General features: G+C 38.5%; 1 protein-coding gene and 1 long non-coding RNA gene across 9 annotated transcripts in view; one reads left to right on the top strand and one right to left on the bottom strand.

The window, feature by feature from the left end:
• LOC308200831 overlaps positions 1-26406 on the bottom strand; it is a 47688-nt gene that overhangs the window by 2220 nt on the left and 19062 nt on the right. For both annotated transcript variants that reach the window (XR_013955842.1, XR_013955843.1), the window contains 8 exons: positions 23237-23294; positions 20913-21050; positions 16202-16309; positions 9282-9411; positions 7778-7903; positions 6567-6679; positions 6129-6221; positions 4543-4670 (listed from right to left, as the gene is read on the bottom strand). This is a non-coding gene — a long non-coding RNA (uncharacterized lncRNA). The remainder of the gene's footprint in view (positions 1-4542; positions 4671-6128; positions 6222-6566; positions 6680-7777; positions 7904-9281; positions 9412-16201; positions 16310-20912; positions 21051-23236; positions 23295-26406) is intronic.
• IL16 (interleukin 16) overlaps positions 8824-26406 on the top strand; it is a 47805-nt gene continuing 30222 nt past the window's right edge. For 2 of the 7 annotated variants that reach the window (XM_080607189.1, XM_080607188.1), the window contains exons 1-3: positions 8824-9007; positions 18481-18782; positions 22917-23328. In XM_080607189.1, the coding sequence (XP_080463315.1) occupies positions 18724-18782; positions 22917-23328 (471 nt within the window). In that variant the 5' untranslated portion in view covers positions 8824-9007; positions 18481-18723. The remainder of the gene's footprint in view (positions 9008-18480; positions 18783-22916; positions 23329-26406) is intronic. The other 5 variants (XM_080607194.1, XM_080607193.1, XM_080607192.1 and 2 more) reach the window with 5 other exon arrangements.

Genomic DNA, 26406 nt, shown 5'->3' with positions numbered 1-26406 from the left:
ATATATGATGAAGCGATTGACAAATGGTGGGCTTGTGGGCAATGCCTTTTATGTGAGAGAACAGAATCATCAGTGCTGTGCTAGAAAGGATTGCCATGACAGAGTCACTTTAGCTTTCTTTCAAGAAGTTTCTGTATTTTTTGTCTAGGAGGTCTCAAAGTGCAACAGGATAGGCACAAGCATTAGAAAATGCTTGATGACATTAATACACACATTCACTGATGAAATTAGTTCATACACATGCATCTCTGCTGTATATTTATATGAGAAGCTCAGAGAGCTCATTTTCCAACATCTGTTAAATGCTGCTTCATACAGTACGTCAAAACAAAACTAAACAGACCATCCAGTTACAGGCCAGCTAGTATATACGTTTCTATAATGCTGGTCTTGTTTTAATTATAGGCTCCTTGGGGCAGGGACCATACCTTTATCTATTTCCCAAATAGGAACAACTACAGCAGAGATGCTCAGTAAGCAATAGCCTAAAGTTGTTATTAAAAGTGGTTGAAAGATGACAGGAAATTGAAATAGACCTGGTGCAAATAACCAGAGATACAGGCATATGAATTCTACACATAAACCAGCACCAACTAGTAAATTCTCAGTGTGGGGTATAAAGATGCAGCTGCCCGAGTAATTCTGACGTTAACAGGAGTTGCTAGGAGAAGAGCCCACAAACCACAGTGCTGTCTCTGTGGGTCTGACAAGCCCACAGAAGGGAATAAGAATTATACATGCCAGCATTTATTTATATATACATATATATAGTTATTTAATTATATGGCACACCAGTTAAAAATACCTAACCAGCTTTTAGCATAAATCCCATTTCCAAAAGTGGCAACAGTCCTGAAGAGCCAAAGAGTTGTTTCTGCAGCTTGTTCACGTTAAAACTTTTAGGAGTTAGGTGATCTATGCCTTTGAAGATCTCAGTCTATGAAAAACACCTTCAAAAATTGCATTTAGCTGTTTCAGAAAATTTTGCATGTAGAATTTATAAAAAATATTATATCCTGAAACAGCATGAAAGCAAGAAACTAGTGAATAAACAAAGCTCTGAATTAAAGCTTGAGTTATCTGTCCTTTATAGGCAATATTTAATAAAACTCTTAAAACTCCTGAAGCACTATTTAGCATAGATTATTGTTATAGGGCCTCTTAAAAAATTAAACACAGCAGTTTGTGAAATCCACATCAGACAGCAACTTCTATCCTTCCTCCCTGGTTTCCTACCACTCCTCTCTTGCTTGGGCTTTGTGCCTCTTCTATATCCTGAAGAAACAACTGCGCAGTTGTTTGGGGAAAAGTTTAAGGTTCATCAGCTTTTCCGGTCTTTCTGCTGACAATTTTGGCAGCATCAGTTCAGCCAGAACACCCAAGATGTATTATAGCCTTGCAAGTAACCAGTGAATTTAATTGACCATGAAAAGTTATATTTTGCCAAATAAATATATATCTATGCATGCATGTATACATATGTGTATACATACACATATATGTACACATGTACATATAATAAAAGTGAATTAGCTCTATACACACATACTAGGTACTTTAATGTTGGCACAGCAATAACACGTAGTTCAGTGTGTGAAAGAGAACAATCTTACCTCATCTAAAAATATTAACTGGTTTCTTTTGAAACTACCTGAACTAATCTGTTCTTTCAGTGTAATCTTGTGTGGTCCTGGACATATTCATACTCAAGGCTGATTACAAATGACTTCACATCACATGGTAATCCAGAATAGCACTCTAGCTACATTTTATGCTTCATCATGTCCCTTTTCTTCTCGTCCATCATCTTTCCCCTTTCTGCCTGATGCACAATTCTGTCCACAAATCCAGTTGACCTCAGGTTCTACTTGTGGCTGAGAAGTCACTCAGAGACAGGCCAATTTATGAGGCTGTGCTCTTTGGTCCTCTTAAGCCAGTGTGATACCTCCCCCTAGGACATGTTGAGCAGATGACCATGTTGAGTGCCTTCCACCTTGTTTCCTACAGAGGGGAAGCCAACCAAGATAAAGGGGAAAATCGAGGTATGAAACTGCAAACAACAGTTAACCCCAGCCTAAGAAGGAAGTAGTCAGCTATAATATCCTTGGTAAGCCCAGAAACAAGCTTCAGAGGATGAGGAAGTCACCCAGTGATCAGACAGTCACAAAGCTGCATGGCATAACAAGTTCATGCTCATACCTGTTACGAAATAAAATCACAACTCATAATAAAATAATAAAACATATTTCTTACAAAAATGGGAGTGGACTAGTTTTCTACGTGCATGGTAAATGGATGAAGCCCAGGTGAAGGACTGTAACTAACTCTGTCTTTTGGTTTTATGGCATCATCTTTGTTTAGTGATCGTGGTAGATAGAGGTAATAAATAAAGAGAATGCCAAGGCCAAAAGTCCCCTAGGTTTGATCTTTGTATTTCTGGTCACTGTTTTAAAGAAAGTGAAAACTCCTTCCGTTTCCCTAACTAACATGGGTAACAGTACCCTATTTCACACTTTGTCATACATGTATCAGGTACATTTTCATCCTTAGTTTACCGTACCTATGTGTTAGCATCCTTGCCTGATAAATGGGCATAACTCCTTTGTAAAGGATATAATAAGAACTACTTTGTGGATGGTTTCTAGGTGCTGACCAAAGCACCGTATAAATATTGCAAATAAAATGTTATTGTTCATAAATGTCCTGGCATTCTAAAATGTACCACAAAGTCTTTCTGCATATATTTGGTGTCAAATCACACCAAAATTCACAAGTTTAATTAAAAATAAAATTGATAACTCCATCATGACAAAAATACTCAGGATCTGTTGTCTTTTCCCCACATTCTTTTTTTCAGGCACAAGTGAGAATTTGTTTAAAAGGCATTCACATAACTATCTCAATAATTGCAGTGCATGACCTTTGATAAAACATACCTTATTGTTCTCACTGCTCATTGAAAATGTTGATGCTTCCAGCAGTGCTTGTATTTTAACATTTTCCTCTGTCCCATGCTAATTAACATCTAACTGCATATATCAACTGATTATGCCATGTTAGGCGGTTTTGGAATTTTGTCCTGAAGTGCTAATGATTTTAAACAGTATCATGCTCTGGGACTTGTGAATGCTTTCTACTGAACACTAGGCTTAACACAGAATTAAGAAACACCAACACAAATTCCTGCTTCCTATGAAATTAGCTTAACAAGGATTTGGGGAGTAACCATGTGCACTATATGGTTGATGTGAGCAACCATTTCATCAAAGCAATTATGTCTGAGAACAGAACATTCATTCATCACAAAAAGAATTGAAACAAAGTTGATTTATACCACACATTTGACCTGTTACACAACACAACCATTAGCTGTTTGGTTTTAGAAGTTAAACGTTACATGTAAGTGATGCAGGTTATTTGGTCGGTCCATGTAACCTATAGCAATTTTAGGTTTTCTGCAATAACACAAGGTTCATATTGTAAAGAAAGATGTCAGAGTCAGTATAAATGCACAATAATGATTCTTCAAACATATTTCAAGTTATTGTACAAAAAGAACATATTAATGTGCTGGGGTAGGGCAATTTTTCTAAAGGAACAGTGTAATTAACTGAGGACAATTCTCCTGTGTAACTGCCATGAAGAGAGTATTCATCAGCTGGAGACATTGTGCCTGCAACATAACAGCACCATTGGCTAAGACATGCTTCCTGAGGGTGGGACAGTGAAGTTGAAACTGAACTGATAGGCAAGGAAAGAGTTCTTAAAGAGCCTGCAAAACATATCTGTGAAATCAAAACTACAGAGAAAAAGAAGAACATAAACTAAAGCTGTTCAAAATATTTTAAAATTTGTATGGCTATCTGTGCCTGGGGAGAATCTAATATGACATGAAACATCTGAATGTGAACAGAGATTTTCCCCACAGAAATAAACAATAAATCATCTTTCAGTTTAGTAGTCAGATATAGCTATAATTATATTCTTCAGTAACAGTCTATGAAGTTTTTTGCTGATACTTTTCTCCCCTGTTGATCCAAGTTAAAAATGTTCACTTGAAATAGTATTTTAGAGACTAAAAAATAAATAGATCTTTGCAAAAGTTAAAAATAGTTTGTTGCATATTGTTCCTGTTACTGTGCAAAGATCCTGGTATGCCTCAAGTTATGGAAAAAAAAGTGTGTTGCATTTACAGCCCTGAATTCATTGTCTATGTACCATTTTCTTGTTGAGTACAATCAGGGCAGCACCAGGGGAGGTATAACTAATAGCTTCACTTAGGTAAAGAAAACAAACCATTAGTGAGGTGAATCTGTTTTACCCAATTTTGCCAAATTACTGTGTTACATTCTTCCAATCCAGAAGAACATTAATGCAAAGTGTGAATAGATGGGCAGGCTTTTGTAAAAACAACAACTGAATAGCTCTTCAAATTGGTTACAAGAGTAACAGCTGTTGAAGATCAGCTATTATACCCCAAACCCATTGCTGCTGTAGTAAATTTCACAGAGCAGAATAAACATTCCAGAATGCTTTAATTACCTTAAATTATGAACATTTTTTAAAACCGTATTTCTGATTCAAATAAGTCTGTCTTTCCATCCCAGTCCTCTGAATTCTGTCTCATGAAGGTATGTACACAGACAGCAAAGAAATCATCTTGCAACAATCTGCCGGAAGAAAATAAAACAGATTCTTTAGTCTCTTACTGCAATACACACTCCTCAGACTTTTTATATATTTTTTTCTGAACTCTTTCCACCTTGTTAACATCTATTCTAAAAAGAGTGGATGCCCTACCCGGGCAGAGTGGCTCACGTAATGCTTTACTCAGTGGTAAGGACACTGTTCCCCCTTAACACTTGGCACACACACACGCATTTCCAAGACTGCATCCACAGTGAGGTTGGGTGGGTGGCTTGGGGCTAGCCAGAGAAAAGGGTTGCAGTCCTCCAGTCTCCTCTTCTCATTTCCATTTGCTGGAGTAGTCTGAGACCTGCACATGCTGCTTCCCCAGCGTCAAGGAAGCAGGAAGGAGAAGGGAGATTGGATGCATGGAACAACATGTGCGTTCAATAGATAGGCTCAAAGCACCTAGGAGCTGCTTTACTGAATTCAGGTGTTACTGAATTATTCCATGCTGCTCTTGGGAGACTAGAAGGGACTCCTCTTGCACAGTAGGATTACGATTTTCTCACTCCCAACCATTCTGCTGCTCTAGGTAAATGCTAGTTTTGCCTATAGCTAGGCTGGCTGTATTTGTCCATACACAGTTTCAACAGCCAATTTCCATTAAATTCTTTATTAAAGACATTACAAAAGGAGATGAAGTTATAATTTTAGAGGTATCATTAGGTATATATTCTAAATAGCGTAAAGCATTTGACTTAGGGTCAGTAGTCAAGACCAAATAAAAAACCACAAGTTAATGGCTCTTTTCAGCTAGGAAGCACATTAACAAGGAGATATCCAAAAATCTACACCCAAACTGGGATTAATATAATGTATTTACTACTCATCTGGAAAGCAAGCATGCAACAACAGAGATGGCGTAACTGTGAAATTACATATGATTGTTTAGAAAAGCCGTAACTTAAAGAAATAAAGGAAATAAACAAAAGCTAAAGGAAGGGTCTGGGCAACAAGATGGCAGCTGAAATTTAGCATAGTTAAGTGTAAAGTAACGTGCATTGAAAGGAACAATTCAAACTATTCATATACACTGATGGTTTGCAAAATCACTCAAGAAAAAGATTTAGGCGTTACTGTGGACAGCTTAATGGAAATTTCTACTCAGTGCACAGCAGTGGTCAAAAAAAGCAAACAAGATGTCAGGCTTTATTAAAGATGGATTGGAAAATAATACTGGAAATAATAACAATACCATCAAATACATCAATAATGTATTCTCTGTTTTAAGAATAGCTTATTTTGCTTTCACTCTTTGAAAATCACCTAAAATATGGAATTGAAGTGGATTTAAAGGCATAGAAAAACTTCTATAAAGTGAAAGTTTTTTTAAAGGATATCAGAATCGTGACATCCTTGAAAGTAATTTTTTTCCTTTAAAAAACTTATCTGCTCCTCAGTTCATAAGTTTGTAAACAAGGATAGTGGGAGGCACTTACCTTTACCATATCTATAGATGAATGGCTTAAAAACGACATACAGCCTATTGATGGGCCTCTTTCCAGCACAAATGCGTCATTTCTCTGATACTGCTGAGAAAAATGGAAAGGGGCAGTTCTTCACCAAGCCTCCTCTCTGCTCTCCCCTGACCCTAGTCTGCAGGGCCCAATCCAGTGCCACTTCCTATCTGGTTTACACTCAGCTGGTGTCTGTACCCATCACCTTCTATTCAAATTTCACCTGCTTCCCCAGGTCCAGTCCAGCACCCTAACCTGAGACCTCTCTTCCTTTAATCCCTTCCATTTCCTCATGCCCCACACTTGCACATCTCAGAGCTGATCAACCCTCTGCTGCTTCTACAGTCCCACACCTGTTATCCCAGTGCTCTCCCACATGACTTTATGACCCACTTTTCCCCCACTGCAGGCACAGCTCACCAGCTTAGTTCCTTCAGCTTTGCTGTCAGGATTGTTGATGCTGTTGGACATCCCTTATTTGCCTCCCCTGCAGTATTTATGCAGCAGGTCGCTTCCCCATGTTCTGCAGACAACTGTCAGACATGCATGATGTTGTTGACATTATCACTTACACAGTAAACTAGAAAGACTAAAATCAGAGGTTAATTTATGGCAGAGGAACCCCCCATGTACACACCCACCCAGTTTAGGGCTATAGCATACCTCAGTGCATATATCGCTTAGATATTATTTAAGGCAGAGGTTTCTCTCCTGAATACTTGACATTCCAGATTGAAGGCTGTCCTGTGAACTATGGACAGTGATATACACCAACCTGTGTGGTTCCTAGGTTCGTAGTGCTTGCTGTAATCAGATGTCAGATTTGTAAATTCAACATTGTTTAGTCTGAGGATAAGTGAGGAAAATGGGAAACTCATTTGCCCAGCAGTGGGAGGGTGTGGAGTGAGACAGTGTTGTTTTCTGCAGAGGATTTTTATTTTTATTACTAGACTCCTGAGAGCCTAAAGATGTCACTAGGTCCTTACGCTGTTCTGGGCTGTGAAACCAGCAAGGGAAAATATGAACTGATGCAGTTTTATATAACTTACAAATGTGTTTAGCATTTTCTGTGACAGAGTGAAGGCAGTCAAAAAATTTAACTGTTTCCTTTATGAACTTTATTTTGTTTATTTGTAAGCTTGCTCTATACCAGCAGAACTGGCAGTAGTCTTGTCCAGAGCAGGGGCAGGGCACTTTCCCACATAACCATAAATTCTTATTTCAATAAAAGGAGGAGAAGAAAAAAAAAAAAGAAGAAAAGAAAGTTATGCTGTGAAATGGCATTATTACCTCTAACAAAAAGCATATGGAATAGTAGCTTGCACATAGGTCTGAGAGCCAGGAATAAATCAGTGCTAGTCTAGACATGCTGATTCCAGCTGTGGTCCTGAAACAAGCTGTTAGTGCTAGAATTTGATTAAGCCTAATGCCCATCTGGAGAAGATGATGAATGAAGGCAGAATACCACAGAATACCATCAGCGTTGTGCTTAGAGGTATTTGTATTACGGCTGGAAAACAGGTCGGAGAACAAGGGTTACTCATTGTATTCCTGTTTCTCCCAGTAAGTGACTGGTTCCACAGCCAGTATGGTACAGACAGTGGGGTACATTCTATGGAATTGTGACTTACCACATAGCCCTTTTCTTCGCCTCAGTATAGGCAAAGCAGCAGCAGCAATGTCTTTACTCGGTCCTGGTTTCCACCTATTTACTATGGCCCCCAGTCATTACGTCTCTTGTGCTTTCTCCACAGTGGCTGTAACATTTAATTAATTAATATTTATAAGCACACAGAAGATGGAAAGCCCTATATATTATATGTTTAAGGTGAGTAATTACCTCACAAAAAGACATAAACAAACTCTGACCAGTGATGTAATTTCAGAATGCAGAGTGCTGGCAGGGACTTAGAAACCCTCACAAACATACCTCCTCCCTCCTGCCCTTCTCCTTCCTTCTGCCTCCTCTCCCTTCCCCAAAAGAATGAATCCCTCTCAAAAGTGACCTGATATGAATAACATTTGCACCTTCTTTACTATTATCTTCTTTTCATGCAGCAGAAGGGTCCCGGTTTATCTGTTTACTTTAGTTTAAATTCTGCCATCCGCAGACAAAACTTTTTGCTCCACTACACAGACTTTATTCACCAAAGAACAACCTCCCAAAACCCTTGCAGAGCTTATGAAAGGCGTTTTCACTCGCTTGGGTTAAATGAGCACTGTGTGTTTTCTTTCTTCTTCCCTTTTTTTTTTTTTTTTAAGGTTAGGAGTAATAAATGAATCATTTCAACTTTGGGCAAGGAGTTTAGGTGTTGTATTTGTACCATGCAACTACATAAACACAGAATGAGCCAGTTAACCAATGAATTGCAGGGATTAGAAGCAATGAGATGATCTAAAGCATTTTAACACATTTTCCATATATTAGTCCTTGGACTAGTTGTGTTTTGCTTTCTTACAACAGACACAAGTCAGTAAAAGTCCAAAAGGAAAGTTTGAGGTTTTACATTTCTGTTTGTGGTACAGGAAAAGGGTTACGATCTCAGTGGTTGATTCAGTGAAATAACATCTCTTTTATACACATCTGCCTAGCAAGTAGGGCGGTAGTTGGAAATACCCAATCTAAAGCATTAAAGATTTGCTGGCAAATAGCAAGGCATTTTCTGCTGAGGAAAAATTGTTATATTGAGTAGTCACTTTGAATGCTTAGGAGTTACAGTCAAATATCCAAACACTGTGGAGTTACACTGCATTTATTATTTTCTCAAGTATTTAACACACTGGGAACTGACTCTGCTGTATATATCATGTCCAAGAAGGAATGATAATAGTGAACTTAAATAAGAAGAACCTTGGCAATGGTAAGTAATATTTTTATATCAAATTATTTGGGCATCATACAGTCAACTGTTTTTATATGTCAGTATGTATCATTTTCAATTGTTTTTATTTGACAATTTAAATGAGAAGAGTAAACAGGTAAGACATAAAACCAGAGGTATTTCACAAACTATATATTTTTTGCCTTTCTATTCACTGTTTTGTTTTTAAGTTATATGAGAAATTTGAAGGAAGTTATTATTGTTGAATTATCAGTCTTATGATTTAAAAGAGAGATGCTGTACACGGAAGTACCTTAACTTAGGTCACTTTTGCTTTGCTGTATATTTCTCCTATTTCTCCTGACACATATGAAAGTCAGCAGACTGTACCAGACAATTTTGTGAGCTTGTAGCTTTCTTCAGTTTTGAAGGCCTCTTAAAACCTGCAATATTGGGAGGCAGAAAAGAAACAAAAACATAAATCAAATGATTCATTGCTCAAATGCATTTTAAATTTACAAATTCTCTCTCAATGGTAATTCATCTTCATAAAAAAGAGAAAGCAATTAATTTCAAAACAGGATATAGAGGAGAGGATATGGGATATTTTTTAGCTTTTGCTAAGTACTTTTCTTTTTTCAGAATTGTTTCTAAACTTTCTGCTCACTTCAAATGTTGTGTAGCTGCAAGCTTTACTCTTAAATGTTTTATTTTTCTTTAAAGAAGAAATGTAGAAAAATGTATGTCTTCATGAGAACTGGATAGGAGTACTATCTAATCCTCTGAAAACGCATGCGCATTTCCAATCCATTTTACAATTAAATATTAATATGATTATTATGTTTCAGAACATACTTCCAGGCAAGACATCCAAATGCACTATTTACTTGAATCTCTGTATGAACTAGCCTATACAGGAAATCAGTAAATTGGTCCAGAGTCTCAGACTCAAAGGGGATGCATATTTGTTTAGTCATATACTATAAATAACATCTGTCGTCTTGGAACTGCGCCAACATTATTAATGCAATGCTCGCTTAATAGTTCCCTCTGTTATGAGCCTCATTAGTAACTGATTCATACAGTATGAGCCTACAGAAAAAACACGCAGGCTAGTACAACACACACATTGATGATATATTGTCCATACTGCCAGCGTAACCTCATTTGTTGTGCAGCTGGTAAGCTGTGAGCCAAGGGCACACCTCCTGGCCAGCAGCCCCCTGGGAGACGCAGTCAGTGCAGAGGCTCTCTGCAGGGGGATTGCTGTCAGGGTGAAAGTGGGGGCCAAAACACTCCCCTCTTCCCCCCACCATACCATCCTGTGGCTGGGAACAGATGACATAGTGCTCTGCGGCTGTCAAATTGCTTCAATCTATGCTGAGGGACAGACCCTACGGACCATGGCCTCTTCATCACTTCAACACGGTTTTGCTATTAGAGAGCACCAAGGATGTGATCTGCTCCTTGTATTTTTCTAGTACTGTTATAACATTTACCTTGCCTGTATTACAGTATGACACACACTGTACACTGTAAAATAACTTGCATATTTTCCTGCTTTGATATTTCTGGAATTACCATACAGAATAAACTTTGTAGGAAATATATTCTGCATAATGAGATGGGTTGGTATAGGATATCATTACTTGACAGCAGCAAATACTTATTGTTTTCTAAGAGTAGTTAATTGCTTTGTCTAATTAAAAGAATATCACTTAATTCTCTTTTAGTACTTTTTATCAGAGAAATCCCCACCCATCTGAGAAAGAAGGTAACAGCCACAACTCATTTGCATTGATGAGGACAGGGATCCAGAAGCACAGGGAAGTAAACTTATCTGATGTTAAAGCATCAGGTCGCTATCAGAGCTGGAAGGAGATATCCAGACTCACAGTACAGTGCTCTGTTGAAAAATGGGCTGGGGCATATTGTTACTGTTTTATGGAGTGAGTGGTGTGTATTAGATATGGTAGATAAGGTTCAATTATAGGTACTTGAAGTCATTGCCCAAGATTAGTGGTCAGCCTACACTGATATTGACAAAAACTTAACATATTTTACATAGAGATCCTTTGTTTTGGCCAGAAACAGGAAAACCAAAAACCAAAACCAAACAACCACCACCAACTTTTAAACTCCTGTTCTTGTATGCTACCCCCAAAAGTCTGGATATTCTTAACTCTTGAATGTTTGAGTCAAGTATTTTAAGATCACAAATTAAAAGACAATATTTATAATCGGTTAAAAAGATGTTGAAGAAAATGGAAAGAAAACCAGACTGGAAATCTTGGGTTACAATGTTGGTTGTATGGTTGTCTTAGAACATGATGTTGGACAATTGTTTGGGACTCAAATTCCAGAAAAGACTGTTTCTTTTGGGATACTTGAGTTTAGACAAAGGATTTAGCATTATTTCTTACAGAGAGAACACTAGATATTTTCTGGATTCCCACTCAAAAATGGGCACATGTGAGGAAAAAGGCATTGAAAATTTGACCTGCCTGAGCTCATTTCTGCTCCAGTGTCATCATTCAGTGGCTGCCCTGAGTCCTAAGCCTGCTTTAGCACATGGCAATCTGTAAGCCTGACTGTGCTGTTTTACACATTCACAGACATACCAGGTTTTTGCACATACCCAGACAGCCATCCAGAGAGCCTTTCCTATTCACAAGACAGACATGCAGTCAGGAGGTAGACAAACTGTTGCATAATCTGATCTCACAGCTGCTCTTGTCCCCTACATCAGTTGCAAAATAAATATAGTAGCTGTGATCTGAGTTATAACTACTTCTTATGGAATAAGGTATCCCTTCCACTCCTTAACGCAACGGATCTCAATTACCCACTCTCTGGGAGCCCTGGACTACAGACACTGTGGAACCAACAGTTATTTTTCAGTGTTAAAACTGATGTCATCACAAAAATAAAAACAATAAAATATTAGGACATGCAATAACGTTTCATGACACCTCCCGACCACCACCTACTGATCTTCATGAAAAAATGCTAGGGAAGTGATCATGGTTTTTAATGTGCCATAACAGTACTATTCAAGCTCTTTTGGACAAATATGTAAATAAATGCAAATGAGTATCTGAATACAGAGATGTTTAAAAGAAATAGTAACTAACAATCTATATATGGCTAGAACAAGTTTTCAAGATTGGGGGATAATGTCTTCACATTCAGATTTGATGCTTATTTTAAAAGATATGCTTTACCCGGAGCAGAAATTGTTGCCATCAAGACAGGAATAACAGATTAAAATTTTCTTTGTCAGGCCAATTAGACTAATTAATTTGAACAACTTCTTCTGAACCTAAAATCTGTAGGAAAAAAATAAAAAATCCCAGGTCAGGAATCGTCATCTGAGGCCTCTTGGTCACTAACTCCAAGCGATTTAACATTAGATACTGCTCTGAAGGTGTAGACTGATCTCAAAACATGTGAGAAAAGCTGTCTCCCAAAGACACTAGATCCTAGACTGTTTAGAATGCTAAATTTGGCTCCAGTATCAATCACACACTCAGGCAAGGTATCATTGGATCTCATGAAGCGCCAGGAGCATTATGTTTTGTGTCTTACCAGGGAGCTATTTTTTCTGACAGACTATATTATTTCACCCACAAGAAACATGTACGGTAATTTAGTCTCATCTTGCTGTCAACAATGATGCTAGTGAGCAATGCATGCAGTCAAGAGCGAGACAGCTGCCACTGGAGCTTTATACTGTTACCTTCAACACCACAAATAAAAACCATCCACTCAGACTCATTCTGATTGTCACAGCCTTAGAGGCACAGTAAAGCAAAAGAAATGTGTGTCAAGGTTTTGTTAGTGCAGAGAAGTGGCTGTATTAAGTAGCTGTGCCTCTTTGAGGCATCAGGAATGACAAATGCTCAGAAGTAGCTTTAGCTAAAGCCTTGCAACTGAAATGACTACTGTACTTATAAATGCAGTAAAGTCATCTTATTCAGGCATAGGTATCTACAAGAAAGAGATTGCATAATTTCTCATCAACCACTGACAATGCTAAATTAAAAACAAAAAAATAGCAAACCCAGCAACCAAGCCAGGACCATGCATACTACCTGTGAGATGCTAAGTGATAAAAAGCCCCAGACTTCAGTGAGGCTGAGATCAGGTTATAGAAAGTGGTGCCTGTGACAGAAAGTAAAATATGGAGCAAATTCTGCCACTAGTACTCAAATGGACTAAATATATTCATCTTTGATTACTTCCATTCATTCCTATCTCTCTGTTCAAGGCATAAAGGAAAAGGTAGTAGCAACAAATATGGCAAAATGCAGAGACTCACAATAAAAATGCAGCATCAGACAGGTCTAAATACACCTTTTATACTGAACTAATGAAAAATACAGAGAAAATTTTCATATGATTTTTATATGTGGAATAAGTTCATTTTTCTTTTGCCCTTTACTTTTTTTGCCTGATAAATCATAGTTTTGGCAATTGATAATTCCCCTTTCATTCAACCTAAAGGGCCCCTTATTTCAGCTTACAGTTTAGGGGAATATAAATCAAAAGGAATGCAAAGTCAGATGAAAAAGGAACATTATGTGACTGGAAATGTGGAATGAGGAGGTAAAGTCATAACTTTTTAAAATATTTGTTTTAAATTAGAATGACACCATACAGGGGAGCTCACATACTGTTTTTACTACTCTTGTGCTGCAGTAACTTATAAACTCTGTATTGGTCAATGGCTTTAAAGAAATTGATGGACCTTTTTTTCAGTACCAGCTATTTAGTAATTTCATAGTGCAGACACAAGCATCCTGTAGTATCTCTCTAAGCCCAACACAATCATTTATGCAGTCTATAGACTCAATACAAAAATATTAAAATAATAAACACAACTCAAAACCTCGTGTTTAAAGAGTACCATTCTTGCTGTGTGTGATACACCATACCATGGCTAAAGTCAATGCACTAACCACTGACACTACTGTTATTGTTCAATTAGACATGCTTTTAATGGAGTATTTATATCACATAGGTTACTTTTCTGTAAACAAAGCATTGTATGCATAGAGTAACAGAGTTTGGGAGATGAAGCAAAAGTACCTTTTGATGAGAGTACGCTTCATATTAAATCTTCGTCCATGGACCTACATAAGCACTATTTTACAGGTTCTCTCTAAGGGACTACAACAAGCAAGAACACCTGAATAAGGTTAGTAATCATGCACAGCGAAAGTGCATGTCATGCAACATAAAGTATTTGGGAATACCAGGTCTAGGAACTTTAATTAACTCAAAGGGTGGCACTCCATTGGAAAAGATTCTAGGAGGCTGCAGAACTGGATCGTTATGAAAGAGTCGGGTAATAAAGCTCACACAAGGAAGTCGATTTTTAAAAAAGGATCTGAAGAAAAAGGAGGAGATCCAAATATATGAGAGCAGCATGAGGCTGAGAGAAAAGAGAGGCAGAGGAAGGAAAGATAAAAGTATGCAGAGAATAGAGGATGACATCAGTACAGAGATAAATGAGAAAAGAATTCTACAAAGACTTGAAGAGCAGGGTATTTTTCCTAGTACAAGAACTGAACAAATTTTAGAGGCAACAAATTTGAAACAATTACAAAGAAGTATATTTTTAGGTAGCACATGAAACTCATTGCCTCTGGGTAATCAAAACTTAATGGGAGCCAGAAATGGGTAGATTATAGTTACACTACACAAGATTCATTTCATCTGTAGAAGAAATATCCTTTATGCTTCCTGGCAAAAGCAGGTACTAAGTGACGAAAAGAATTAGAAAGAGATTTACCTAATTTGACATAGCGCAATACTTATCCATTACGGCCTCATGTAGCTTCTCTTAAAACAATACTATCCAATCATAATGTAAAAAGCTCCAACAGTTTTGGAATTCATACAAAACCTCAGAGTGCCAGCCTACTCTTATCAACAAGGCACTCAGAAGAAACTCTTCCTGAAAGCAAGTTACCTCTTGAGTACTTTTTTTTCCAAGGTAATTCTATTGAAGCAATTGCTATTAGCCATTGCTGGAGAAAATACTGGATTAACTGTGCTTATAGGGTGACGCAATGTGCCAGTTCTTATGTTGCTCTGTTTTGATGGATGGAAGGGCAGAGTGAAAGCTGCAAAACCCAAGACAGAGATGACTAATCCAGTCCTGGCTTAGCAGCAATGAGGGAAGAGACTGTCTTGTGCAACGTAACTGTTGTCTGGAATGTGGCAATGTGTGAAAACTGTCACTGTGCTCAAGGCAAAACTAATTCATCAGTTTGCTGAGCAATGTAAGGACAGGACAAAAACTAGAACACCTCAAACTATTGGCTTTCTCTCCTATTAACACAAGCACTGCTTGGACTTGGGAGGGGATCAGGACAGAGGCTAAGTTCCATCATTACTTAGATTTGCTTTGCCCAGTGCAAATGTTCTGTTTAAATTTATATGTTGCTTTTTGGAAAAGGTTATCACCAGTAGCAACGGGCAAAATATTTGGTACTGAATAGTCTGTAAATTTGTCCTCTACAATCCAAACCTTTGGATTTGGAAAATAATTTGAAGGGAAGGAAGGATCAGCTCCTGTATCTGCTGTGGTTCCAGACACATCTTGAGTTTAGGCAAAAGAGAACTCTCATAAAAAAATAAATTCAATGGTTCCTCTATTGCCTTCTCAGAAAAGTGTCTCCACTTTGTGGTAGCTAGGACGCTACCCCAGGGCAGAAGTATCACTCTACCTGTGAATGGTACTGTTTGACTTTTATTCTGAAGCAACAGTTGCTGCCCCTTCTGCATGCTATTTCCTTTAACTGCAGTTATTATTTTTTTAATCTACTCACCTCTTGGGGTGAAATCTGTGTCCCACTGAAATCAAAGGCAAAACAGCTAACTTCAAAGACCTAATAATTTCTACCTTCTTGTTCCTCATAATAATTATGCTTTAGATTTCAAGTATTTCCTTTTATTTATTTGAACTCTTCATTTTATTGCATTCTTCCTTTCCTGTCCCTTACATGAGAAGAGAGTAAAGAAACCCAGCTGATTTTCCCCATAGTAACTATTATTTCATAAACCTTTAACGATTCAGCTCCTTTCTGTAGAGAGAGTTCACATCACTTCAATCTTTTCAAACAAAATCCCAGCCTCTGATCAGTGTTCATTGGCATTTTCCTAGTACGATAACTTTGAGCTATGTAATGAAGATTGACCACAAGATCCAATATCAAAGCATACCATTAGTGCAACACGGCAGGCGCAGCAGAGTTTCTCTCTCCCTCTCTCCTTTTCCTTATGGCTTCTTAAAACATGCTTTTCTGTTCACCACTGGGCACTGAACAATTACTGTACAGAGAAGATGGAAAAAATTGCAAAAGGTTACAGTGAAACATCAAGAAAAAACAGCCCCTCCTTGTGATATTTATGTTTCTGCTGCTGGCCCTGGCAGAAGTCCAGATTCTGAACGAACAAAACTCCCAGTGGCTTAGGAACTACAGAATTCAGCCCATAGTCAGGAAATGCAATAGCATATGACAATGGGAATTAAAAAAAAAAAAAAAAAAAAAAAAAAGCTTTCCAATCCTTTTGAGCTTCCAGCTCAATCAGTTTGGATCAAAATACAGGGACTGTTGAGATTTTGCATGAATGAGTTCTCTATTGCTAAACAAAAACATGTGTGTGTTACAGTGTAAGACAGTTAAATGGTAAACAGTACGTGGCTCTGCTGCCTCAGTGATGTTTCATTTTCACAGTACTAGAACTTATAAAATTCCATTTTATATAGAAGGCCAATATCCTCTCTATTCAAACAGTGCGGAACTGTTTCCTAAAACAGAAAATCACATCCCTATTTCTGACCTTTCCAGGAAAGCTACTTGATATCCACTGTTCACTACTCAGCATCAAATCATGATTCTTCTAAAGATTAGTATTTAAAAGACTGTGGTAAAGTTTATTGTCATCTAGTGATTCAAGTTAAAACTGTGTCCTTTACAACATATTTCCCTAGGGTAACTAATACCTGAAAACCCATTAGCTGGGAAAATAATGCCAAATTTTCTTTTTTTTGTAAATACTTAAAATACAAGTTAACCACTATTCTATTGTCAGGGACAGAGAGTTTCAGGGCTACCGTAGGTGCTGTACAAAGCAGAAATTTCAGCTTCACTTTTTGTCCCAGTATGTCATTCTCCTGGAGCAGATGCTTGTCTTCACAGTCCACATTTTATCTAGAAGTCACAGGAGACCACTAAACATGAGACCACGTCAGCAAAATTTTTACAATCCTTTTAAAACTCTCTTTTGAGAGTTTAGTGAGAGACCAATAAAACCAGGATCTTCGAGCCTCATAATGCAAAGGGCAGCAGGTGTCTAAACACTCTTGTTGGCCATTTCCATGACCAGACAGGTCTGAATGTAAAATTCGGCTTTCTGTTTACATTTTCCAGAAAAGTATAGGATGCATGGTTTGTGAGAACATTCCAAAGAGGTCTCACTATTTCAATAAATTAGCATTAGCTGTCTCAGAGATTTTTATTTTTTTAATTTACAAACTCTCTATGTAACTTGTTCCTACTTTCCCCTGAAAGCAGTCACACCATTGAGAGAAAGTAGGTTTCTGAAACAAGATTGCTAATCATCAATATGTGAGCAGAGCTAGGGATCGACAGGCAGAGAAGAGCAGACTGATGAATGAAAAACAGCTGAGCATGCCTATGGACATGGCAAAAAGGTGGCTGCCTGCTCCTACCACTGACAGTGGATGCAACTCAAGCAGCGTTTTGGTGAGAGGAGCTGCCATAATAATAGAAGGGACTATGAACGATTTATTTCACAGCATATTAAAGGTGCAATTGAGAAAATGGGCAATCTGTGGCATAGCTCTCATTTCCCACATATTCCATGGAAGGAGCAACAATTTTCTGAGTCCTTGATAAGGCTGGATCACAAAGGTGCGGTCTAGCCCATGAAGGGGAGAGTATTTAAAAACTAGCAGGTTAAAGGGACCATGACACTTTGTGATGAAAAACACAAGGAATTGGCATTCAAAAGTAGCTCCTATTATTATTATTATTATTTTTGCTCCTGGAGCAGAAGCTGCCTATGAAATTGTTACTAGCTTAATCTTTAAAATATCTGAAAAAAATTGTGTAAAACATGCTTGCCATCTCAGTCCCCAGCAGCAAATCCTGCCCTTGATTAATATAGATTCCCCCATGCTTCCCTGTAGGTTCAACATGTTTGAACCCCATCAATCCTAGGACCAGAGAGCGACGCATAAAAACAAATTACACAAACCCCTTAAATGGCGTAGCGCCTTTGGGTAACTGGAAGTTTGCTGGAAAGTTTCCCCCAATACAGCATCCCATTGCTTTTGTTTATCTATCCTTGCTGACATTTTCTTCAATTAGGAAACAATAGCTCCGTTCCAATGTACTGAGCAGAATTACTGAAACCAAGTCACGTGACGCCACGAGAGTGTGTTTTCAATTATTCACTCTGTCTTTTTTTGCCAGGCCTATGAAGAGGAACAGCCTTCTGCAGGAGTCAGGTTTGTCTGCCTCGCTGTTGTAAGTTTGTCCTTTTGAATTTTTATTTTACAATTACCGATTTTTTTTTTTTAACTGTAAATTCAACTCTCAGAGAGTTTCTTGCTCTTTTATTAGAGAATTTCCAAATCTCTTGCTCTTCCTGCTGCCTGGAAATCCTTGACATCTGCAACAGTTCAGTTCTAATAGTACTGCTCAGTAACGAATCTGATGAAGATCACAAGATCTAGATTAAAAAGGCATGCAAGATATCACGCTATTAGCACTTGGTAATGTAAAACTCATCTTGCTCTTGCTAGTAAAGAAGCTTTAACTTTCCTATTGTCTGGTTAACAGTAGTGCATTCCCATTCAATCTGGGAGCTACACCAAATTATTTACATCTTGTAAATGCTTGGTTTAATATCAACCAAAAATTTGAACCAAATGAGCACAGCTCAAATCATGTACTTTGTTTGCAGAAGGCAGACTGAGTTAGGACTTTTTAGATTTAAAGCTGGAAAAATAAAGCTTGGGGGGGAAAAAAAAAGAAACGGAACATTTGGTTTGCATTACAAACCACAGACAACTTCCATCAGGCATGCTGAAGGTATAAGAATGGCAAGAGAAAATGACAAGCAGTGAGTGCACAGGAGGTAAAGATGAATGGGTTGGAGAATTGACTTTGAAGTAATTGTCCATGCCCACAATACCTTTAATTCAGTTTGCTGTAATATGGTAATTAATCATAAAGCTTTTCCAGCACTTGTGATATTGTTTTCTGTGTAACATTATGTTTCTGGATATTTTTATTGGAAAACTTATAGAATATGTTTTTGGTGGCTCCTATATTTCTGTCACTCATGCAACCCTGAATCAGCAGCTCTGGAAAGGATGTTGCCTTAGTTAAAGACCTGGGCTGTAATCTAATCCCTAGAGCAAGAGCGAGCATTTAACTGAAAATCTTCAGGTCTAATGGGCTTATTTTCACTGCAGCCACTGTGTTGAGATACTAGGTAAGTCATTCAGGGTTAAATTTGGTCTTTGAGCTAATAAAGCTCAAAGAAGGAGGAGGAAGTAACTGATGCAGCAGAGCTAAAGAGAAATTCTCTCTGTATAATGTAAAATTTCTCAGGAGAATTGCAGAGGGGTGGGATGGAAGAGTGCACTGGAAGCAATGTTTCCTTCCCTGTGTCAACAGGTGCTTCTGTTTTCCCTGCATCCCAGATGCTTAGCACTAGTCAGAGGCACCTTTTGAAGCATTTACTATTGAAGGCAGTGCTTGATCCTGATGTTCTTCAGCTCAGCAGCTTCAGGCAGTGAGAAAGGCCTCCCACGTCTCTCCCCATCTTTTATTCTATCTTGCCAGTCTCCAGAGAGCTGTATTTTGACCACTAAGCTATTAAGTCCTCTGCTTACCCATGAGCTTAACGGCTGTGATTTTTATTTTTATTTTTATTATTTCTCTTCACAGAAGTAAGAGTGCAGTTAATATTTGCACAACATAGTATTTCATTCAAGGATTTCTATTTCTCCTAATTTTCTCCCATAGGCAAGATTGTTTAGGTATGAACGTGCAACTTGGGCTCATTTCTGACACTGTTATTGCTAATATCTAATAGTGATTGCCAGAATCACAAAAGAAGCAACAATCCCTTCTGTAGACTTTCAAGTGAGCGCAATCCACAGACCTTCAGCAAGTTAGTTCTGTTGCTTTCTACCCAGGTGATGAGGTAGAAGCTTGAAGAAGTTACCTTAATACATCAGCAGCAAAGCATGAAGTTCCCCTCATCCTAACCATCCTATTGCTTTTTCAAGTCCACATTCTTGTCTAATGGGCCAGATTACATTTTTTCCTTCCTCTGAAATACCTTCAGACATACAGGAAAAGCAATATCAAGCTTTACAAGATAAAATTCATAATATACTAGTGACTCTAACGGAGATTTCCCAACCCCAAAATTGAAACTAAGTTCATACCTATTATGGTATACTAAAGTTTTGTGCTAAGCAAAACACTAAAAAGGGTTCTTTTTTCTTTTTTTTTAATAAAAAATAAAAAAAAATCACCAAGCCTTGAAAGTCTTTATATATTAGTAGTATCAGTCATCTTTTAACTAATGTAATCAGTGAAAAAGCATACAAAAATTGCTAACATGATGCTGAATTACATCAACAATTACTTATTGCAGTTCTCAAAATTATTGTTCTAATTTAATTCATTGTTCAATTTAATTCATTAATTCAATTCACTTTTCATCTCTGTACTTCAAAATAAGTTCTGAGAAGTAGCTTCTCTCAATAGTGTAGGAAGGGAGATTAACCCCAGCGAAATAAGATCACAAGTCAACCACAAAGTCCATCTGTTAAAGCTGAATTCCATGTCAACCCCTTCCCCATCCCCTCTGTATCCTTACATACAAGCTCAGATGTCCTTTATTTCAGTGTGAGCTGTACATCACAGGAAGGGAGCGTGGCTGTGCTGTTGGGTTGTCCTCCATCCATACTTGTGGCTGCATTCAGCCATGGTTGCAAGTCTTCATAAGAAGAGGGGGAATTCTGAAAAAAAGAAAAAAGAACATTCAGTGCACTAAAGAAAATACGCTTAGTTTGACCCTGAAAGATTTCTTCATGACAGTGTGGGGAAGGCTGGGAGCCCAGTAACTTTGGTACCAATATTCCTGTAAAGTGGGGTCAGATTTTTCCACATCAGCAGGGAGGCTCCCAAAGACACACAGGAGAGAGTCAGAAAATAATGGTTTTGTTCAACTTGACATGTTCTCCAGAAACTTTAAAATTTCAACTTTGCCATGGCACCATGTCTTTCTGGGAATCCTGAGGAGTTTCTGAAGTGTTGGGGATTTTATTTTGGAAGAGAGAGATCAGGCAGCAGATCAATGTTATGACTGGTATGACAGAAGTAAGTTATAAATGAGGGTTGCAGGAGCATTACCTATCAAAAACACCAGAAAGGAGTGCACTCCCTGGGAGAAAAAGGGACCTCTTTTCTCCTCCTGGAAGAGCTATTTCCAAGGTTTTCCTTTTATAAATCCAAATTCAGATTCACACTGGATTGTGTACTTCTCCAGGAATGCCATATCGCTCCTTTAAACAGGCAGCCAACCACATAGTGCTTACCATCTTTTTTCCTTTTTTTTTTTCCTTTTTTTTTTTCCTGGTTATTTGTATGAGATGAAAAAAGCAAAAAATATAATCCTTAGGATTTATTATAGGCTGTCTTGTGTTTATTTATAAATATGGGTCTGGTTTGGCTAGAATTTGCAGGCCTATGTTTCTTGTCAGGGCTGTAAGGAGCCTTTAGAAAATCTGCCTTCTCCTATTTCCGTATCACCATTTTGGGCAAAAAGTGCATATGTGCCCACCTAATTCTGCATCGAACCCAAACCGGACAGTTTGTAGCACACTGTACAACCGTTTTCTCTCAGTGGTATACTTGAGAATGTCTTTTGTGATAAATATGATAATCTAAATTAAGCAAGCCAAAGCAATTCATTTAGACTTCCTCACGTTGATTTTTTTCTAACACCAATAAATTCCTAGCAAAATAGTTCTACAAAATTTCTGAGAGAAAAAGGAAACAGCTTTAACAAAACTCCCCTTTGCTATCTTAACATGCTCATTACGTTTTTTTCATTTTACAAAAGCTCCAACTTGTCACATTTTGATTGTATAGCATTTCTTCCATTTTCTCTTAATTTGGTATGCTGTATCATACACTGAAGCAAACAATTTCTGTAATGGGACACTTTTTGATTGATGTATTGGAGCTGTAATCCTTTATAAAGTTCAATCCTTAATCAGATATTCATATCTAAAGTGCTTCACTGGATCTCTTACTGTTAAATGCAAAGTCTTAAGTGAGTTCTGGTCTGTGAAGGTAGGAGCTTTATAGCAGCCTGACATTCCTTACTCTCTCACGGCTAAGATCTTACTTTTGCTAAACCACTTACAAATCAGATGTGCCAGGCAGAGAACTTAACCGTGACAATTTGATTAATCTTTGAATTATAGTGGTTTCATGAATCAAACTTCAGAAGGAGCTTCCTCTTTTCAAGTAATGTTAGCAGGACAGAATAATGCTTTTAAAGTATCTTCCTTTTCAATTTAGGATTTCAACATGCAAATTCAGCAGAAGCCAAAAAGCAGTAGCACAATGGAAGCATCAAAAACATTTATTAAAAGCACTCCATTGTGCTTGGGGAGCATGGGAAGAGAATGAAAAGGTGAAGGAGAATTTAGTAGAGCACTGCACAGAAACAGAATTAGCAAGTCATGAGATATCACGTGGCTGTTAGCAGACTGAAAGGCTCTGTTGATTCAATTTATTCATTAGGGCTTTTCAGTAGTGTAGGTTATTAAGTAGGGGTATATTACAACTTACTTTTTATATTTCCTTTCCTGGAGGATATTTAGCACCAGAGAAGCTGAGAAAGTTATTGAAGGTATCATGCCACATAAGTGGGAGAACGATAGGAAAAAGAGCAGCACCACCAGCTCTCTGAAGATGGATCGAAAGAGCAATGCTGGGAACAGGAAGTCAAGAAAGTTTCGCTCCATTTCAAGATCACTTATATTGTGCAATGCCAAAAACAGTGATGATGGGTCAAGTCCTGATGAGAAATGCCCTGATCCCTTTGAGATCTCTACTAGCTGGGGTCAAGAGGATTTTGACTGCTGCCCTAGAACACAACTGCAATGCACAACAGAGACAGAAGACAGCCCACCTGATCCTCCACGTGTCATCACCAGCATAGTCCAGTCCAAGGCTGCAGCAAATGAGAACTGCAACAACATGAGAAGAAAGTTACTCATCAAGGTAGGCAACAGCGTGTTATATTGTAACGTTTCCTATTGCAGTCATTCCTAAATGAGTTAATTCATATTTCTCAGGAACACAGGATTCCGTCTGTCTTTTTCAGAGCTTATGAGCTTGCAGTGTTCCTGCTCTGTATAAACTGCATGAAAATGTATTAGCTTCCCAGCTGTGCTGTTACACTCTGCTGATTAACGTTCTACTGAAATCAGTGACTGATTGGTCACTCCTCAGTGTATTCATACTAGCACAGCTGATGCTTCCTACTTGCAATATGTACTCAGCTCAAAATACAAAACTGTCGCTATAGGAAAATGAATGTGAGCATAAATTATATTAACACTGTTAAAGACGCAGGAGATTCAGCAGGCAGATTCCATCTGATTCAGGAAGGAGGTAGTGGTGGCTCTAAACCAAAGAGGTCACTTTCTAAGGAAAAATATTTACATCTTTTTAGAGATGTAAATGTTCCATTTTTCTTTAATCAAGAAGCAACTATTTTAACATCCAAACCATTTTTCAGTCTAGGCAATGTATTTCAGATGCCTTTAGAAAGTTGCTTCTCTGTGACATATCCTATTTGTTCACTTTCTCTCTACCTGTTGGTGTGAAGGGGAAGGGGGACGTCACTGCAACTATGATATGATTTTTAATAGTCTGTGTCCTCCCAGCACCTAATATCATTCTAATACCCAGTATTTTATGCTTTTTACCTATGCAAATAGTGGCTTATGTGGGAAAAAAAAAGTTTCTTTCATCTATAATATTTCTCTTACATATTCTATTGTACTTACCTTCTGTAAAAATTGACTAAAATCAGACCTCTACATCTAAAGACAGAGTGGCACTGAAAATCTGAATCTCCCCTTACTTCTTGAGTTTCTTTCTGATGATCACAGCACACAGTCCAATATTACAAAGACTGCAGCAGGACAGAATTCAGGTGAGGACGTATTTTAGCCCCTTGGCAAAACCACAGAATGAGGACAAAAACAAGCTAACTTCCTATTGCATTCTGACAGAGAACATAAATAGGTGGAACTGACCAAAGTCCCAAAATACACTCAGTCACCTGCAAAACCGTACCGCCTCCTCCCATTTGGAAACAGTTTGCATGCACTCTGCTGATTTCTATGTGTGAGTAAAGGAGCTGGCCTCTGTGGATTCTCCCCTTTTCTCTTTTATTACAGCCTGAAACACTTTCTTAGGTGTGTGTCAGCTGCTGCAGTCTGATTGCTTGCATACCTCCAAAATATGCCAGGCTCCAATAACTGTCATGATCCATATGCTTGTGAAACTACTCAATATCTTATTGCAGACTCTAAGTGTAGATCATTTGCTTTTATAGCTGGGAAGCAGCTCAAATAGGGATCTGGGGAACAGAGTAAGTCTCATAACTAATGCTGTTGCACAGGTAAAATACAACTGCTGAGGGTATAAATCCTCTCTTAGGTTGGAATGTTAGTGTCACTGAATAGGGTGGGTCAGGAGCCTGGATGGAGGGTGACATAAATCAGTCAGTAACCCAGGCCTTTCTGGCAGCATTTGAGTTGCTTACTGCCACTATAGACAAAAGGCACAGTAAATTCTTTCTCCAGAGCTCTCATAGCAATATAAACTTCTTCAGGTGCCACTTGCTAATATTCCTACCTTTCAGAGTCATGGATCAGCAACTCTAAAGTCTTATCTCAGCATGCTAAATACGATAACTCCTACGCTGACCTTACCCTGTACCACTGCTCCTGAGGCTTTGCCCTATATTATGAAAGCAGTGATCTTTTTTTTCCATATGGCATAAGCCTGGCATAACAATCTTTCTATACCATGTGTGTTAACTTAAGCTTAAAACCTCTCTGTTTAAGAAAGGAGTCAACAACTATTTTTCAAGTTCTAATGTACCACACTCTCTTCAGCCCATGTGACACTTCAGAAATTCATGATGTGTGACTCAGAGCTAAAGGGTCCTTGTCTTTTTTCAGGAAAATTGATTCCATTCTTTCTGTGGTGTTGCTGAGATTATTCCATTATTCTTTTGCTTTCCAGTGCCTGCAGCCTTAAGCATGACTCTGAAGGTGCTAATAACTCCCACAGAACTGAATAACTTAATTTTTTCTGTCACACTGGAAGTAGAGAAGAATGTTTAAAAGTGCAGCATGATTTACTGCTCCTTGAGACTCTCTTCTGCGGAGCTAAGGGGGAACCTGGAGCATCAGTCTTCCCGATACTAGTTCTTCTCTACTGCTCAAAAACTTAAGTATCTCTCCAATCCATACCCTCTCAATCGCATGGGATTCACTGTTACAGAAACCATACTGCACTGATCGGGATGGGACTGCAAAGTGATGTCACTGTTCCTCCACCATCTGGCCCCACAGCACAGTGCTAGCACTGACTTGTACTAACACACATTTTTGTTTTTAACCACAGCATTCATAGCCAACGTTTATGCTGCTAAAAGTTGTGACACTGACTACCATTTTAATTGTGATGATGTGTGGCAGTACAGGGCGACGACGATGGTGAAGGGCCTAGAGGGGAAGACGTACGAGGAGCGGCTGAGGGCACTGGGCCTGTTCAGCCTGGAGAAGAGGAGGCTGAGGGGGGACCTCATCGCGGTCTACAGCTTCCTTGCAAGGGGGAGTGGAGAGGCAGGTGACCTATTCTCTGTAAACACCAGTGATAGGACCCGCCGGAACGATGTTAAGCTGAGACAGGGGAAGTTTAGGCTGGACATCAGGAAGAGGTTCTTCACCGAGAGGCTGGTCGCACACTGGAACAGGCTCCCCAGGGACGTAATCACTGCACCAAGCCTGTCTGAATTTAAGAAGCGATTGGACTGTGCACTTAGTCACATGCTCTAAACTTTTGGGTAGACCTCTGCGGTGCCAGGAGTTGGACTTGATGATCCGTATGGGTCCCTTCCATCTCGGGATATTCTATGATTCTATGACTAGAAGACAGGGGTTCAGTTTATAATTGCATCTTCTAAGCAACTTCCTTCCAAAAGTATATGGCATGGTGGCACAGTCACCGTGTAAAGGACAGACAACTTTAACTGTTGTCATTGACACGTCATCCATA

The sequence above is a fragment of the Anser brachyrhynchus genome (assembly GCF_964034855.1).
Source record: "Anser brachyrhynchus genome assembly, chromosome: 11".
Taxonomy (NCBI): domain Eukaryota; kingdom Metazoa; phylum Chordata; class Aves; order Anseriformes; family Anatidae; genus Anser; species Anser brachyrhynchus.
The sequence above is the reverse complement of the archived record's forward strand: the minus strand, read 5'-3'. Positions and strand labels throughout refer to the sequence as shown.